Source organism: Colletotrichum aenigma (genome assembly GCF_013390185.1).
Source record: "Colletotrichum aenigma strain Cg56 chromosome Unknown KSG_Cg56_contig04, whole genome shotgun sequence".
NCBI classification, from domain to species: domain Eukaryota; kingdom Fungi; phylum Ascomycota; class Sordariomycetes; order Glomerellales; family Glomerellaceae; genus Colletotrichum; species Colletotrichum aenigma.
The window spans coordinates 3,127,373-3,142,726 of record NW_023500910.1 but is presented as its reverse complement, the minus strand read 5'-3'; the positions used below and the strand labels follow the sequence as shown (position 1 = coordinate 3,142,726).

The window sequence follows — 15,354 nt, the reverse complement described above, 5'->3', positions numbered from 1 at the left end:
GGTGCAGAGTTGTCTCCACTTTGATTAGTTCGGCCCTTTATACCGCCGCCTTCCGTCCAAGAAGCTGCCGCTAGGAACGTACAGACCGGGACCCCTGTCGCTACCGAAAAAAAAAGTTGCTGTTGGCTGGGGCGAAGGGTCCTCTGAGCGAGATGCAAGAAAAAAAAAAAGTACATACAAACCAGCCGTCCATGAACATCATCGCAGACGACATATCTCTCGATTGAGCCGCAACCATGGCCGCGATTGACGTCTCGTCACAGAGGAGCGCTCTATTGAACGACGCGATCGTTCTTGAGCATCTACCTACCGAAATTATTGAGGTCATTAGAAATCACACGGCCCCAAACCTCCTCGATGCCATTGCGGAAGCGGCTCTCATCCCCCAACTTACAGATCGAATTTTCATTCACTTCGAGAATGTGTTTCCCGACATCTGCGCACGATGGCTTCTCAACCCCAGGAACCAAACAAGAAATGGAGCCGTCCTTGCAGCTATCGCAAAGATTCTGCCACTCGCTCCTTATTTATCGGAATTTCTGCAACAGGTCATGAGCGAAGATCTGACCCAATCACCGTCGCCAGGGCCGCAGACCCTGAGTGTCCGATTTCCCGACCTCACTTCTTTCACTTCTACTCAGAGTTCCGACCTTCTTCAACTACTCCTTGCAGCATGGAGACTGGTCTGTTTTGACCAGAGGACTTACGCTGTCCTTGTCTCACCCACTCATATGCAAGGACTCTTCACACATGAAAGCCGCGCCGTCCGGTATATGGCGATTCGGATTTTTACACAGATCCTCCGCGCAGCCGATTCAAAACTGGAGGCCCTCATTGACGAGCATGTCGGAACAATAGATGCCATTGTCGCTGAATTTGACGGGCGTGAGGTAGACTTTGGGTTCTTGAGTCTATATGAGGATGCGCGTATCAAGAAGACCGCAGCAATCCGCGGCGAGCTTAGCGATGCCCCCGAGAGCAATCAAATCCAACCAATTCCACCCCAAAGTCTGACCCCATTTGTTGCGTGCTACGGCAACGCAATACTGCCGCGACCATCCGGCCCGGTCAAGAAGAACTCCTCCCTCGTGCTGACATCCACCACGACGCGCAATCTGGAGACTCTGGCCGGTCTCCTGAAGAATGCCAGTCCTATTTTGATGCATGGTCTACCAGGCTCCGGCAAAACGTCTTTGGTCCACGAAGTTGCCAAGGAGTTCGGCAAGCATTCAGAGATGGTGACACTGCATATCAACGAACAGACAGACGCCAAGATGCTCATTGGCCTCTACTCGACAGACTCGAAACCTGGAACCTTTTCTTGGAGACCTGGTGTGCTGACGACTGCGGTAAGAGAAGGAAGATGGGTTGTCATTGAGGATTTGGATAGAGCACCGAACGAAGTCATCAGCACGCTGCTACCCCTAATCGAGCGTGGTGAGCTTCTTATCCCCAGCAGAGGAGAGCGGATCAAGGCTGCAAGTGGCTTCAGACTCTTCGGCACTGTCAGAACTTCTCGCGGCATGCACGGTCGGGAGACGCTCCCTAACCTTCTCGGATTGCGCTTCTGGCAGCTTGTTTCTGTACAGACTCCCACTGAAGCCGAGCTGCAGGAAATCATCACTGGATCACACCCAATCCTTCACAAGTTTGCCCCTGGAATACTCGCTGTGTACCGCCGATTATCCAAGCCCACCGGAAATTTGCCCTATTCACCAAGTCGTGGTATGGCCGATCGTCAAGCTAGTTTGCGAGACCTTCTACGATGGTGCAGACGCCTCAGAGCAACACTTTCTGCCGCGGGTTGCAGCACTGGAGACGAGCCGATCAGCGAAACCACCCGTGACTGGATGTTCATGGAAGCGATCGACTGTTTTGTAGCGGGTATTCCGGACGTCCAAGCCAAGAGGCATCTTATTTTCGCCATTGCTGAGGAGATGCACATGGCCAAGGAGCGGGTCGAACATTTCCTTGAGGCCTATATACCGCAGCTGGAGCAGAACGACAGCCAGTTCAAGATCGGCCGGACGACCCTGCGGAAACGCAAGGATCGCGTGAATAAGGCTGCTCTTGCCAAGAGACCGTTTGCGAGCACAACACACGCAAAGAAGTTGCTGGAGCAGGCCGCGGTTGCAGTAAACCTCGGCGAGCCGATCTTGCTCGTTGGTGAGACTGGTATTGGAAAGACTACAGTCATCCAGCAGTTGGCTGACACTCTGGGTCATAAGCTAGTCGCAATCAACTTGTCCCAGCAAAGTGAGGCTGGCGATCTTCTCGGAGGTTTCAAACCCGTGAACATTCGAACCCTCGCTGTTCCTTTAAAGGAGGACTTCGAAGATCTCTTCTCCGCCACGGGTATCTCACAGACGAAGAACCAGCGGTATCTCGAGCAGATCGGAAAAGGCTTTGCCAAGGGCCAGTGGGCTAAGGTCGCGAAGTTGTGGCGCGAGGCTCCCAAGATGTTCAAGACGATTATCGAGAAGCTGGCCAGCCGCGAGAGAGAAAACAGCGAAGCTGTCGAGGAGCCAACTCAGCCAACAAAACGTCGCAAGACGGAATCCAAGCTTCAAACCCTTCTCGAATTGAGTCCTAGGTGGGATCAATTCTCTCGGAATCTCGACCAATTCGAGGTTCAGCTGTCTGGAGGCGCAACCGCATTTGCTTTCTCGTTCATTGAAGGCAACATTGTCAAAGCAGCTCGCAATGGTGACTGGGTTCTGCTGGATGAAATCAATCTTGCTTCTCCTGATACTTTGGAGAGTATTGCCGATCTTTTGACTGGACCTGTCGACACACCTTCCATTCTGCTTTCTGAGACAGGTGAAATCGAACGGATCCAAGCACATCCTAACTTTCGCATCTTTGGTGCTATGAACCCGGCAACAGACGTGGGCAAGCGCGATCTCCCAATCGGCATTCGGTCTCGATTTACTGAGCTCTACGTCGATAGTCCCGACAAGGATGTCAAGGACTTGCTAACTATAGTGAAGACGTACCTGAAGAGCAGTAGCACAAAGGACGAGCAGGCAGCTGACGATATCTCACGGCTGTATCTTGATACCAAGCTCCGCGCCGAGGAGAAACGCTTAGTCGATGGAGCGAACGAAGTGCCGCACTTCAGTCTCCGCACGCTCACTCGCGTTCTAACTTACGTCAACTACATTGCACCTTTCTACGGTCTTCGCCGAGCGTTGTATGAGGGCTTTTCTATGGGTTTCCTTACCCTGCTTGACCGAGACTCAGAAAAGTTGCTCACGCCTCTGATTGATCACCGACTCTTCGGCCGAATTTCGAATCCCCAGTCGTTACTCTCGCAGCCCCCGAAACAGCCCGACGATGGCAAGCAGTACGTGCGCTTCCGCAACAAGGCAAAGGATCGTCATTACTGGCTGGCCCAAGGGGAGATGACTCCTGTAGAGCGATCGGACTACATCATCACCAACTACGTGGAAAGAAATCTACTGAACCTTGTCCGAGCAACCTCTACCAGGCGGTTCCCAATTCTAATCCAAGGTCCGACGTCAGCAGGAAAGACTAGTATGATTGAGTATTTGGCAAACTTCACTGGCAATAAGTTTGTGCGTATCAACAACCACGAGCACACCGATCTCCAAGAGTACTTGGGCACCTATGTGTCGGATTCTTCGGGGCGGCTCCGCTTCCAAGAAGGTCTGCTTGTCCAAGCCATGCGACAAGGTCATTGGATCGTGCTCGACGAGTTGAACCTTGCCCCCACAGATGTTCTCGAGGCCCTGAACAGACTCCTCGACGACAACCGAGAACTCCTTATCCCAGAGACCCAAGAAGTTGTGCAGCCGCACGAGAACTTCATGCTGTTTGCCACACAGAACCCCCCAGGCTTGTATGGTGGTCGAAAGGTGCTCTCGCGTGCCTTCCGCAACCGTTTCTTGGAGTTGCACTTTGACGACATCCCCGAGGATGAGTTGGAGTATATCCTGCAAAAACGAAGCGTGAACAGGGCCCCTTCGGACTGCAAACGTATCGTCTCTGTGTACAAGGAACTTTCCCGCCTCCGGCAGACAAGCCGTTTATTCGAACAAAAAGATAGTTTCGCTACCCTGCGTGATCTTTTCCGATGGGCTCTGCGAGACGCCGAGACTCGCGAGCAGATCGCAGTCAATGGTTTCATGCTCCTGGCCGAGCGAGTTCGTGTCGAAGAAGAACGTACGGCAGTCAGGGAAGTCATTGAGAGCGTTTTCAAAGTAAATATCGACCCAGAGGTGCTTTACACCGCCAAGTACTCTCCTATCCTAGAAAGGATTCAGGCTATGCCCAATAACCATGGCGTCGTTTGGACCCGTGCGATGCGTCGTTTGTACGTCCTGGTCGACACCGCTATTCGCAACAACGAGCCTGTCCTTCTTGTGGGCGAGACCGGATGCGGCAAGACCACCGTCTGCCAGATTCTTGCAGAGGTGCTCGGAAAGGAACTACACATTGTCAATGCCCACCAAAATACCGAAACTGGAGATCTTATCGGTTCTCAAAGACCCGTAAGAAACCGTGGCGCAATCGCTGACTCGTTGAAGACTGAGTTGACCTCCGTTCACACTCTCCTTGGCGAGGATTCAACAGGTCCTCTGGACGAGCTGCTGGATAGATACCGCGGCCTGTCGCCTGAGGTGCTGGCCAAGGTCGATGCTGCTACTCAGGAGAAGATCGCAACCTTAGAGACCAAGAGCAAGGCCTTGTTCGAATGGTCCGACGGAAGCCTTGTCCACGCCATGAAGTCCGGGCAATTCTTCTTACTTGACGAAATATCGCTGGCTGATGACTCTGTTTTGGAGCGTTTGAACTCGGTGCTCGAGCCTGGACGATCTCTCCTCTTGGCCGAAAAGGGTATCGACAACTCCTTCGTCGTGGGTGCGGATGGTTTCCAGTTCTTTGCCACCATGAATCCCGGGGGCGACTTCGGTAAGAAAGAACTGTCACCAGCGTTGAGAAACCGTTTCACCGAGATTTGGGTGCCAGCCATGTCCGAAACCGACGACATGCTAGACATTGTTCTTTCCAAGCTTGACCCCGACTTCAAGTCCTTTGGAACCCCTGTGGTACAGTTCGCGCATTGGTTTGGGCAGACTTTCAGATCTTCATCGTCCACGGCATTCTCTATTCGTGACATCCTCATCTGGGTCAACTTCATCAACCTCTGTGGCCCTGCCGCGCCTCAATTCGCAGTGGTTCATGGTGCTGCCACTGTCTTTATCGATAGTCTGGGTGCCAATCCGTCGGCTCTGCTGGCCATGGACCCTAAAGCACTCGACTCTCAAAGGCAGAAATGTCTCGACAAACTCAGCGAGCTGCTTGGCTATGACACGACAGGCATCTATCGAGCGCAGCCACAGGTTGCGGTAAGCGAGGAACGCTTGTCTGTTGGCGATTTCAGTTTACCCAGAGAAGCCAGCCGCAAGTCTGATCCAAGCTTTGCCTTCAACGCTCCGACCACGAGACTGAACGCCATGAGAGTGATGCGGTCGCTCCAGATGCGGAAGCCCATCTTGTTGGAAGGAAGTCCAGGTGTCGGCAAGACTACCCTCGTTGCTGCCCTGGCTCGTGTGTGCGGCCGTCCTCTTACAAGAATCAACTTGTCTGACCAGACTGATCTCATGGATCTTTTTGGTACAGATATGCCAGTCGAAGGCGCCGAGGCGGGTAACTTTGCTTGGCGTGATGCCCCTTTCCTTCAAGCCATGCAGAACGGCGAGTGGGTGCTTCTTGACGAAATGAACTTGGCCTGTCAGTCTGTATTGGAAGGTCTCAATGCCTGTCTCGATCACCGTGGCGAGGTGTACATCTCGGAATTGGATCAAGTTTTCAAGCGGCATCCCGATTTTCGTCTGTTCGCTGCCCAGAACCCTCACCACCAAGGAGGTGGTCGTAAGGGTCTCCCAAGCTCTTTCGTAAACAGATTTATTGTCGTCTATGCCGACACCTTCACAGCAGAAGACCTTCTTCTCATTGCCCAGCACAACTTCCCCGGCATCTCCGAAGACATTCTCAGCAGAGTAATCCAGTTCATCTCTCGTCTGGATCACCAAGTCGCCATTGAAAAGGCTTTCGGTGCCAACGGAAGCCCCTGGGAATTCAACTTGCGAGATATCCTTCGATGGCTGCATCTCGTGGCCACTTCTGACCCTCTCCTAGCAACTGGCAAGCCTGATGACTTCCTTGACCTCATTATTCGACAACGTTTCCGCTCCGCTTCGGATCGCGAGGAAGTGAACAAGCTTTTTGCTCAAGTCTTCTCCAGAATACCGGATGGCCACAGCTTGTACCATGACACAAACGCCGGCTTCTGTCAAGTTGGACATGCCCTGCTTCCTAGGAACCAGACATTGCAGCCTGTGCCGCTACCTGGCATTGATATCGTACCCCGACTTCCAGAGATTGAATCGCTCATGATTTGCATCAAACAAGACATTCCATGCATTCTCAGCGGCCCCTCAGGTAGTGGCAAGTCCGTCTTGCTGGAGCACGTTGCCGCTCTTGTGGGCAAGCCGCTCGTCGTCTTTCCGCTTAATGCCGATATCGACACGATGGACCTCGTTGGTGGTTTCGAGCAGTCGGATCCTCTTCGCGAAGTAAATGCTGCATTACGCGAACTTCACGAAGGCCTGCAGAGCACCATCTTGATTCGTGTCCCAGGCCAGGTACCGCCGCCGGCTCTTGCTTTGTTGCATCTCTTAGAGTCTTATCGTGGCGATACTGCTTCTCTTTCAGCCATCACTGCTTCTGTCAAGGAAGTACTGGGTGAAGTGCCCCACGAGTCCGATATTGGCGCACTTCTGTCAAATGTTTATGATATCCTTCGGCGACCACTGGTTGTCAGCAATCCCCGCTTCGAATGGTTGGACGGTGTCATTGTCAAGGCTCTCGAAACCGGCCAATGGCTGGTTTTAGACAATGCAAACCTGTGTAATGCTTCCGTCTTGGACAGACTCAATTCCCTGCTCGAGCCCAACGGTTTCTTGAGCATCAACGAGCATTGCGGGCCCAATGGAGAGCCGCGCATCATAAAGCCGCACAAGGACTTCCGGATTTTCCTCACAGTCGACCCACGGTACGGTGAACTGTCTCGGGCCATGAGAAACAGAGCTGTGGAGATCCACCTCAGCGAGCGAACGGTACAAGACCGCCCACCCCAGATCTCCCACGTTCATATCGAGAGCAGCCTTGAGAGATTTTCGTCATCGAGAGAGATCTCCACGGCGGTGCTCAGCCAAAACAATGAATCCGATGTCGCAGGCGCCACGCTTGAAAATTTGTCACTCCAGGACACGGCACTCATGGAAAGATTCGCTTCTTCAATCAGCCAGGGACTCGTAGATCTTTCGCCATCGTCGCTTGAGAAATACCAAGACAGCCTGAAGCAACAACTTACGTACTTGGAAGCATCAGAGACGAACAGTCTTCGACACGCAGTATCTCAACTCTACTCTGAGGTCCCTCATTCCGAGTCCAGCCTACGACACGCACAGCCCCTTAACCCGCTTCACAATGCGCCAATGGTACGAATTTTGCACGGCCATAATGGCGACTTGGCCTTCTGGCTGTCAGTCTGCTATGGGTTCCTGTTGGAGATCCAGCGCTGCCAGGCCATTATCACATCACAGGTCAATAAAGCGAAGGCGGCCAAACTCGCCTCTCTGAATCGTCTACAGCGCTCCATCGTGTCAGATCGCATCGCTATCAGGGATTCCACTGTCAAGGTTGCGAAGTTTCTTTCAAAAGTTCTGCAAGCGATGAGGGTATTCATCCAAACCAACCTCAATACATCTCAGAGCTGGAAAGAAAGCACCCAAATTCTTCGAAAGATGCTTGACTTCTGGTGGCGAACCATTCAACTTACAACCGACTCGGCAGCCACCTTCGAGGAAGCCCGATTCCAAGCCCACCTCCTGTACGGAGTCGAGTCTATCCAAAATTTGCTCTCGCCGACGACAGCTGATCTCAACAAACAGCTTGCTGGCCTTTATCTCCAGACCTTGGAAGACGACTTCAAGACTGGTTTTCAGCTTACCACCGGATTGAGCATGGAAATCATGTGGAAGCGTTTCAAGCCGCTCCCAGTGATGAGCGCTGAGACCCTGAGCAGGAGTCAAGAGATTGAGCGATTGGGTATTCGTCTCGACGAACTCAAGTGGAGAGTGAAGGCAAAGGTTTCCGATCTCGCCAACGCAATGAACACCCTTGTTAGGGCAGATAGCATTGTGAGACAGAGCGGATTTGACACCACCGAGCTCATCAGTGACCTTACGAAAGAAATCGAGCTTCTCGAGACCAAGCTCGGCTCGGAGTCCAGCGAAGTCAAGCCCTTCTTTGCTTCAGAGTTCGAAAGCCTCAGACAAGCATCTGTTCTTCAGTCCCAGGCTTCCGGCCACCCGCAGACTACTGCAAGCGATTCTGACCTGGTGGTTCTGTCAAACCAACAAACAATCGACCAGATCCGTTTGGGCAGCTTCGGCGAAGAGGCCAAGCCATTGACCGTTGGCCTTCTGGCTTCCGAGGATGCCAATGCACATGTTTGGAACGGCAAGTTCTCCATGTCGCTTTTATCTAAACTCGATTCACTGCGAAACACCAGCTTGCGCTCTCTGGGCCTTCTTGAGATCGAACTCCCTGCTCTTGGACGTTCCGTCGCCTCTTTGGTGCCTGCTCTGCAAAAGAGTCAGATAACTGCCCTCAACCGAGCCCTTGAGCCGCTTATCACAGCCATCTTTTCTCTCCATGGTCAGTCTCAGGAAAGCTTCTTGAATGTCGTCTACGAAAAGGTTGCTCGGGAGCTTAGAGCCGATTCCGACGAAAACACTCCGCTTATCCAGCGATTGCAGAGTCTGGTTTCTCAGGTCAACATCATGCTTCCCGGAGGATGGCCAGCGCATTTTGATCAAGTCGCCAAGGAGCATTTAATTCCAGCGACGGTCGCACTCGCATTATCGCAGCATAGCCGCTCAAATGCGCGCTGTGTGGCTGCTTGGTCTGCGGTCGCTTGGGTTGAGTTCGCCATCGGTGCCATCAAACTTTACGTGCCTGACAAGTCTTTCGACCCTCAGCTGCAGCCACAGTTCGAGAAGGATGTCCATGATCAGTTGACAAAAGAACTTCAACACAAACTCTCGTCCCTCCTGGACTTCGAATCCCTCTTCACCGGTCAGGACACATCTCTCCGCATTCAATTGGCACGGGAAGACATTGAGGCACTTGGCCCAGCACCAGCTCCGACCCAGCTTCTCTATAGACCCTCTCGGTCGGAACTGAACCAAGTTCAGACAGACTTCAACAATGTTTTGAAGATGGTCCTTGGTCAGGACCTTTCAAAGGTTCATATGGACTTTGCTTTGTCAGGCTCTGCCGAAGCCAAGCAAGATATTGAGCTCCTCAAGCAAAACTTGGCCCTGATGACTGATCGCTTGGCAAACCATTTCAATGCCTACCAGGACATGACACGACCTCTCGTCAACATTCTCGGCTGCCTCAAGCTTGGATTGTCACTGAGCGATGGCCTTGAATCTATCCAGACTCATGCCTCGGAGACAACTCTCATGGATCTCACACCCTTCCTTGGCGGCAAACCTGCACACCATGAGATTTCCAAGTTCCCCAACAAGACGCTGGAGTTCCTAGACTATGTCGGACTGATTGTTTCGGTCGAGGGTCTGCAAAATCTCAACGCCACTCTCCGCGAAGCTTTGTTTGAATGTGTACACGGATTCTTTTCAGAGTGGACTAAGAAGCTCGAAGCAGACCGTAAAGCTGAGGAGGCTAGAACGAGCCTCTACACGTTCAAGGGAAGCTACGAAGATGAGGAAGAAATGAACGAAGAGGAGTTCAACGAGCTTTTCCCCACCTATGACAACGAGCAGGAAGAGAAGCCATCAGTCGGACGCCAGAAGGTCCGAGATGTGTCTGTCAGACTTGCGGAATCGCACCGCAAGGTTTTTCTGGAGCCAGCCGTCGCTTCTGATGCCATTCAAGAGGTCTGCAAATCTGTGGGCAAGGGGGCCGCTGCCGACGTGTTGCAAAAGGCTGCGGTGCACCAAGAGCTCAATACGATGGTTCTTCCGCTGGCTCTCTGGTCGCTCGACGAACAAATGAAAGCCCTAAGCACAAGCACTGTTGGCTCTGACTACAACTTTTATACAGAGGCCAACATTCCCGAGGCCCGTCGTCTCGTTGCACTCGTTGACAATGTGGAAGCTCGCTTCCGAGAGTTGCAGCAGATTGACGAAATTGCCCATATGCAGCCATTGGCGGACGTGCTGGCAGCTTGTGAACAGCTGCTTCAACTTACGCACACGGAGCCTTTGGCCAAGATACTTCCTAAGCTGGAGCATTTGCACGGCATCGTCTACGACTGGCAGCATGGAGGCTATGCTCCTAGCATCTACGGTGCGCCGGCACTGTACACCTCCTTGACGGACACAATCATCAGCTGGAGACGGTTGGAGCTTTCTACTTGGGCGAAGCTCTTCGATATGGAAGCCCAGAAGTGCTCCAATGATGCCGATTCCTGGTTTTTCGTTGCCTACCAGGTCGTCATCGCAGTCCCGCTGTCCCTTGTGGACTCTCCCGATCTCAAGGAATACGGTGTCAGTCTCTTCAGGGAGCTCGAGAACTATTTCTCCACCGCAATCATCGGTCAATTCTCCGCCCGCTTGAGACTGCTCAGACAATTGCAGAAACACCTCGAGCTTCTCGCCGTCGATTACCCTACTCTGTCTGTTATCCGAGATGCGGCTCAGAATTTCATCGACTTTTACTCCCGCTTTGAGAGGGTTGCGAACGAAACAATGGCCAAGAACAGGGTTCCTATTGAAAAGAAAATGAAGGAAGTCGTGCTTCTGGCTAGCTGGAAGGACACCAACATCAATGCCCTGCGTGAGAGCGCTCGGAGATCTCACCAAAAGCTCTTCAGAATCGTCCGCAAGTTCCGCGGCGTGCTTGGCCAGCCTATGAAACCAATTCTGGACCAAGGCCTTCCTGAGGAGGAAGTCGCTCGCAGCATTAGCTCAGATTCAGCAGAAAAGGTTGAAGTCCAGTCAAATTCAGCCGCGGTCTCCGCCGTCAACAAGGGATTCCATGGTTGGCTGGCCCAGCATAAGCGTCTGTCGAATGCTTCCAAGACGCTGTCCATCATGGCTAGTGTTACGACGAAAGCCAATCAAGACAAGTTGGACGCCAGCCAGGAAGTCGACTCCTACGTCGAAAGCCTTCGGTCATCCATTGAGGAGTTGCGCAAGGGAACCCCTGGCACTTTGACCGAGGAAAACAAAGACCAGGTGAAGCATCTCAAGACCCGAAAGCGCAACCTCTTCGCGGACGTTTTGAAGGCCCTCAGGCAGATGGGCTTCAGACATAACCTTGGAACGGAGGAGTTAGCCAAGCAGAACTCTGTTGCTATTATACTTGCAAGCCTGCCTGCGTCCGATATCCTTCAGACATACTCCAACGATGCTGCCGAGTACTACTTCCATAAGGTTGTCGATATTGCGCCTCAAGTCAGACTTGCTGCCCATGAACATCACAGCGAACTCACCGGTGCTGAGGTTACCCGAAGCACTGGCTTCATGGAGGGCATGATGACAGTCGTTCTAAGCCAGCATAGCACTCTTACAACGGCGCGCAAGTCAATTTCCTCGCTAGACCGCGCCATCACCTCGATCCAGGCTCTCAGTAAGAGTTCTGATCTTAAGCATGCCAATGCTGATGATTCTGCGTACAGAATCAGCGTGAAATGGTGGATGCCTATCGTCGAGTTTGGCATCAAGGTTGTCGAGATTCACGGCAAGCTGGCGTCCATCGATAACCAAAACACCCTGAACATCCTCAAGGGGTATCTGGAGATGGCCGAGGGACTGTCAAAGTCTCTGCAAAATACAGCATCGATCCCGGAGAAGTTTGTGCCCCATGGGCAGGACTCCTTGCAGGACCAAGTTATGGTCGCCATTCAAACTATCAACACGTCATTGACATTTGGAGATATGCACAATACTGACCTCAACTTCGTCCTGGACCAAGTGAGGGTTTGGTTCAACATCGATCAAGCTCAAAGCCACACCAGCAACGCCAATTTCGACAGAACCGCCAACCTATTTAAGGATTCAGTGTCCAACCTTTGCGATGCTGTTCTCGTCGCTGTTCAAGGGTACAAGAAGGCCATTGCTGACCTGCCCAAGTCATCTGATGATGCTGGCTGGCTGGCCAAGACTAGCACTGTCCGCAACGCTAGTCTCACTGCACTGCACATCAACGCTGTCGTGGACAAGATCAACGCATGTCTGTCTGCCTTGGAGAGCGTTGATCTCGAAGACACTGCGATGGGGGCCGCTGCTTCATCCCTTCTTGCAATCATTCTGCCGATCGTTCAACAATACGCCCTCACAGCCCACAAGAGCTTTGCCGAGCTTTACAACCTGCATGCCGCGACAGGAAACCTGACATACCAGCTTTCTCGCACATTCTCACAGCTTGCTACTAAGGGCTTCTGCACACCCCAAGAGAAGTCTGACGAGCAGTCTGGAAATTCTGGCAAACTCGAGTCTGGAACGGGACTGGGAGATGGTGAAGGAGCGGACGACATCAGCAAGGACATCCAGCCCGACGAAGATCTCACAGAGCTCGCTCAAGAACCAAACAAGGAGCAAAGTGGAGAGATGGAGGATGAAAAGGACGCTGTTGATATGGCAGATGAGGAGCTCGAGGGAGAAATGGGTAGTGTCAATGGCGAGGACGAGGAAGACAAGGATGATGGGGACGAGAAAGATGGCGAGGAAAACGAAATGGACGAAGAGGTTGGCGACGTTGACGACTTGGACCCCACGGCTGTCGATGAGAAAATGTGGGATGGCGAGAACGAAGAGGAAGCCGAAAAGGACCAGCAGGGCGAAAAGGCCAAGGGTCAGAAGAAGAAGGATGAGCAGATGGCTGCCGACAACGATGCCAAGGCCGACGAGAATGAAGCTGAAGATGATGATCAAGAAATGGAACAGGGAGATGAGGAGGCGGAGGATGAGGCTGGTCCCGAACAGGAAGACGTCAAGTTCGAGGAGGAGATCAAGCAGGACCAGAACGTAGAGCAGAATGATGCTCTAAACATGCCCGAGGAGATGGACTTTGACTTTGACGAGGAAGGGGAAGATGATGAAGGGTCAGAGGACGATGAACTGGATAAGCTGTCAGATATCGAGAAGGAGGAGCCTCAGCAACAACAGCAGGAGGACAATGTTGAGGATGGGGAAGAGGAGACACAGCGACCCGATGAGAAGGGGCCGGAAGAAGAAGAAGAGGAAGCAGAAGAGCCTGAAGAAGAGGACCTTGCGGGAGAGCCAGAGCCTGACATGGAGCCCAAGGCTGAAGAGGAAGACGACCAAAAGGAGCCTGAACAGCAAGATCCTCATTCGGATCAACCTCGCGACAATTCGAACGCTGATGCGAATGCCGCTCCTAGCGACGTGAAGGGTGGCGGCGAGGAACAAGACGCCGACCAAATGGACGTCGAGAACGACTTCAGCGAGAATGCGGCCCAGAGAGACGAAGGAGATGCCGGCGACGGTGCTGCTGAGCAAAAAGCTAGCGCAGGCAAGAAGGGAGCCCTCTCCCGGTCCGATGAACAGGCGCAGCCGACCGAGAAGGATCAAGACGACGCAGCTGAAAACCGGCAAGATCCTTTCAAGAAGCTTGGCGATGCTCTTGAGCGTTGGCACAGACAACAGAGCGACATTAAGGATCCTGAGAAGCAAGATGATGGCGAGCAGAAGCAGTCTCAAGATGTCGACGCAGACCTCGGCGCTAGCGAATTCCAGCATCTCCAGGATGATGAGACCGCCGCTGATGCACAAGCCATGGGTGCTGCATCTGAAGACCAGGTGCAGCCCATAGACGAGAACATGGCCATCGATGAAGAGAAGAAAGACCCGACGAGCCGTGTGATGCCCGAGACGGAAGACGTTGACATGGAGCAAGATCCTGACAAAATGGACACGACGGAGGCCCCGGAGGCTCAAGACAAGGAGGGTGGCGCCGACAACGACGACGGCCGCTCTGGTGTCAAGACAAGGCAGGGCGCCTTCGACCGTGAGATCTCTCCTGAAGAAGATGAAGTTGAGAGGATGGACGATGAGGAGGACGAGGAGGAGCAAGTCATTGAGGAGACCTCGGAGCAGCTCTCGACAACCCACATCAGCGATGAGCGCCCTCTCCGGGACTTCTCTGAATCTCTCCAGTCATGGACGGTCTTCCAAACCAAAACTCACCCGCTGTCCCTCTCCCTCACCTCTCAGCTCCGTCTCATCCTCACACCCTCGCAATCAACCAAGCTGTCTGGCTCCTACCGCACCGGCAAGCGCCTCAACATCAAGAAGATCATTCCCTACATCGCTTCCAGCTACAAGCGAGACAAGATCTGGATGCGCCGTGCCATTCCGACTAAGCGCTCCTACCAGATTCTTCTCTGCGTTGACGACAGTAAGAGTATGGGAGAGACCAGCTCCGGAAACCTAGCACTCGAATCCCTCGTTATGGTCTCGCGCGCTCTCACCATGCTCGAGGTTGGCCAGGTCGGCATCCTCGGCTTCGGTGCCGACACTTTCATGGCGCACGACTTCACTCAGCCCTTCGCCTCGCACGATGCCGGCGCCAAGGTGCTGCAGCACTTCTCCTTCAACCAGGACCGAACCGATATCCAGCTGCTCGTGCGCAACACGATCGACCGCTTCCGCACGGCGCGAATGCAGAATCCGGCCCGCGGTGCCGAGGATCTCTGGCAGCTTGCCTTGATCCTGTCTGACGGTCTGACCCCCTCCAACCAGCACGATGGCATCCGTCGACTGCTGCGTGAGGCCATGGAGGAGCGTATCATGGTTGTCTTTATCGTCATGGACGACACAGGCAAGAAGAAGGGAGACAGTGTGCTGGATCTCAAGGAAGCAAAGTTCGTCAAGGACGAGAGCGGCAATAGCCGCGTTGTCATTGAGAGGTATCTGGATACTTTCCCGTTCCAGTACTACCTCATTGTTCATAATTTGGAGGACTTGCCAAGCGCCCTTGCAGGACTGCTGAGGACTTGGTTCGCCGAGGTCAACTCGTAAAATGGGGATGGCGGAAATGAAAAGTTTTTTTTGTCTTTTTTGCTGGTTTCATGGAACAGGAGTTAGAGGTTAATGGACGACATTTTGCATTATAGAAATAGATAGAATATGTTCGGAACAAACGAATTTATAAAACACAGCTTCATGAAGAAAGTTCACCCTCAATAACAACGTGCGATCAACATGTTGAGGAGGAGGCCGTTTCCGAAGGCATCGCATCCTGCTGTCTGAACGTCACTCCGGCGCA

The 15,354-nt window shown here is 52.9% G+C and overlaps 1 protein-coding gene across 1 annotated transcript; it reads left to right on the top strand.

Moving 5' to 3' along the window:
- Positions 1-236: 236 nt before the first annotated feature.
- On the top strand, positions 237-15,107 carry MDN1 (Midasin; the record flags this gene model as incomplete). Its single annotated transcript, XM_037321975.1, has 1 exon — positions 237-15,107. One exon carries the CDS (start codon positions 237-239, stop codon positions 15,105-15,107), a length of 14,871 nt encoding a protein of 4,956 aa, XP_037179552.1.
- Between the last annotated feature and the right edge of the window lie 247 nt (positions 15,108-15,354).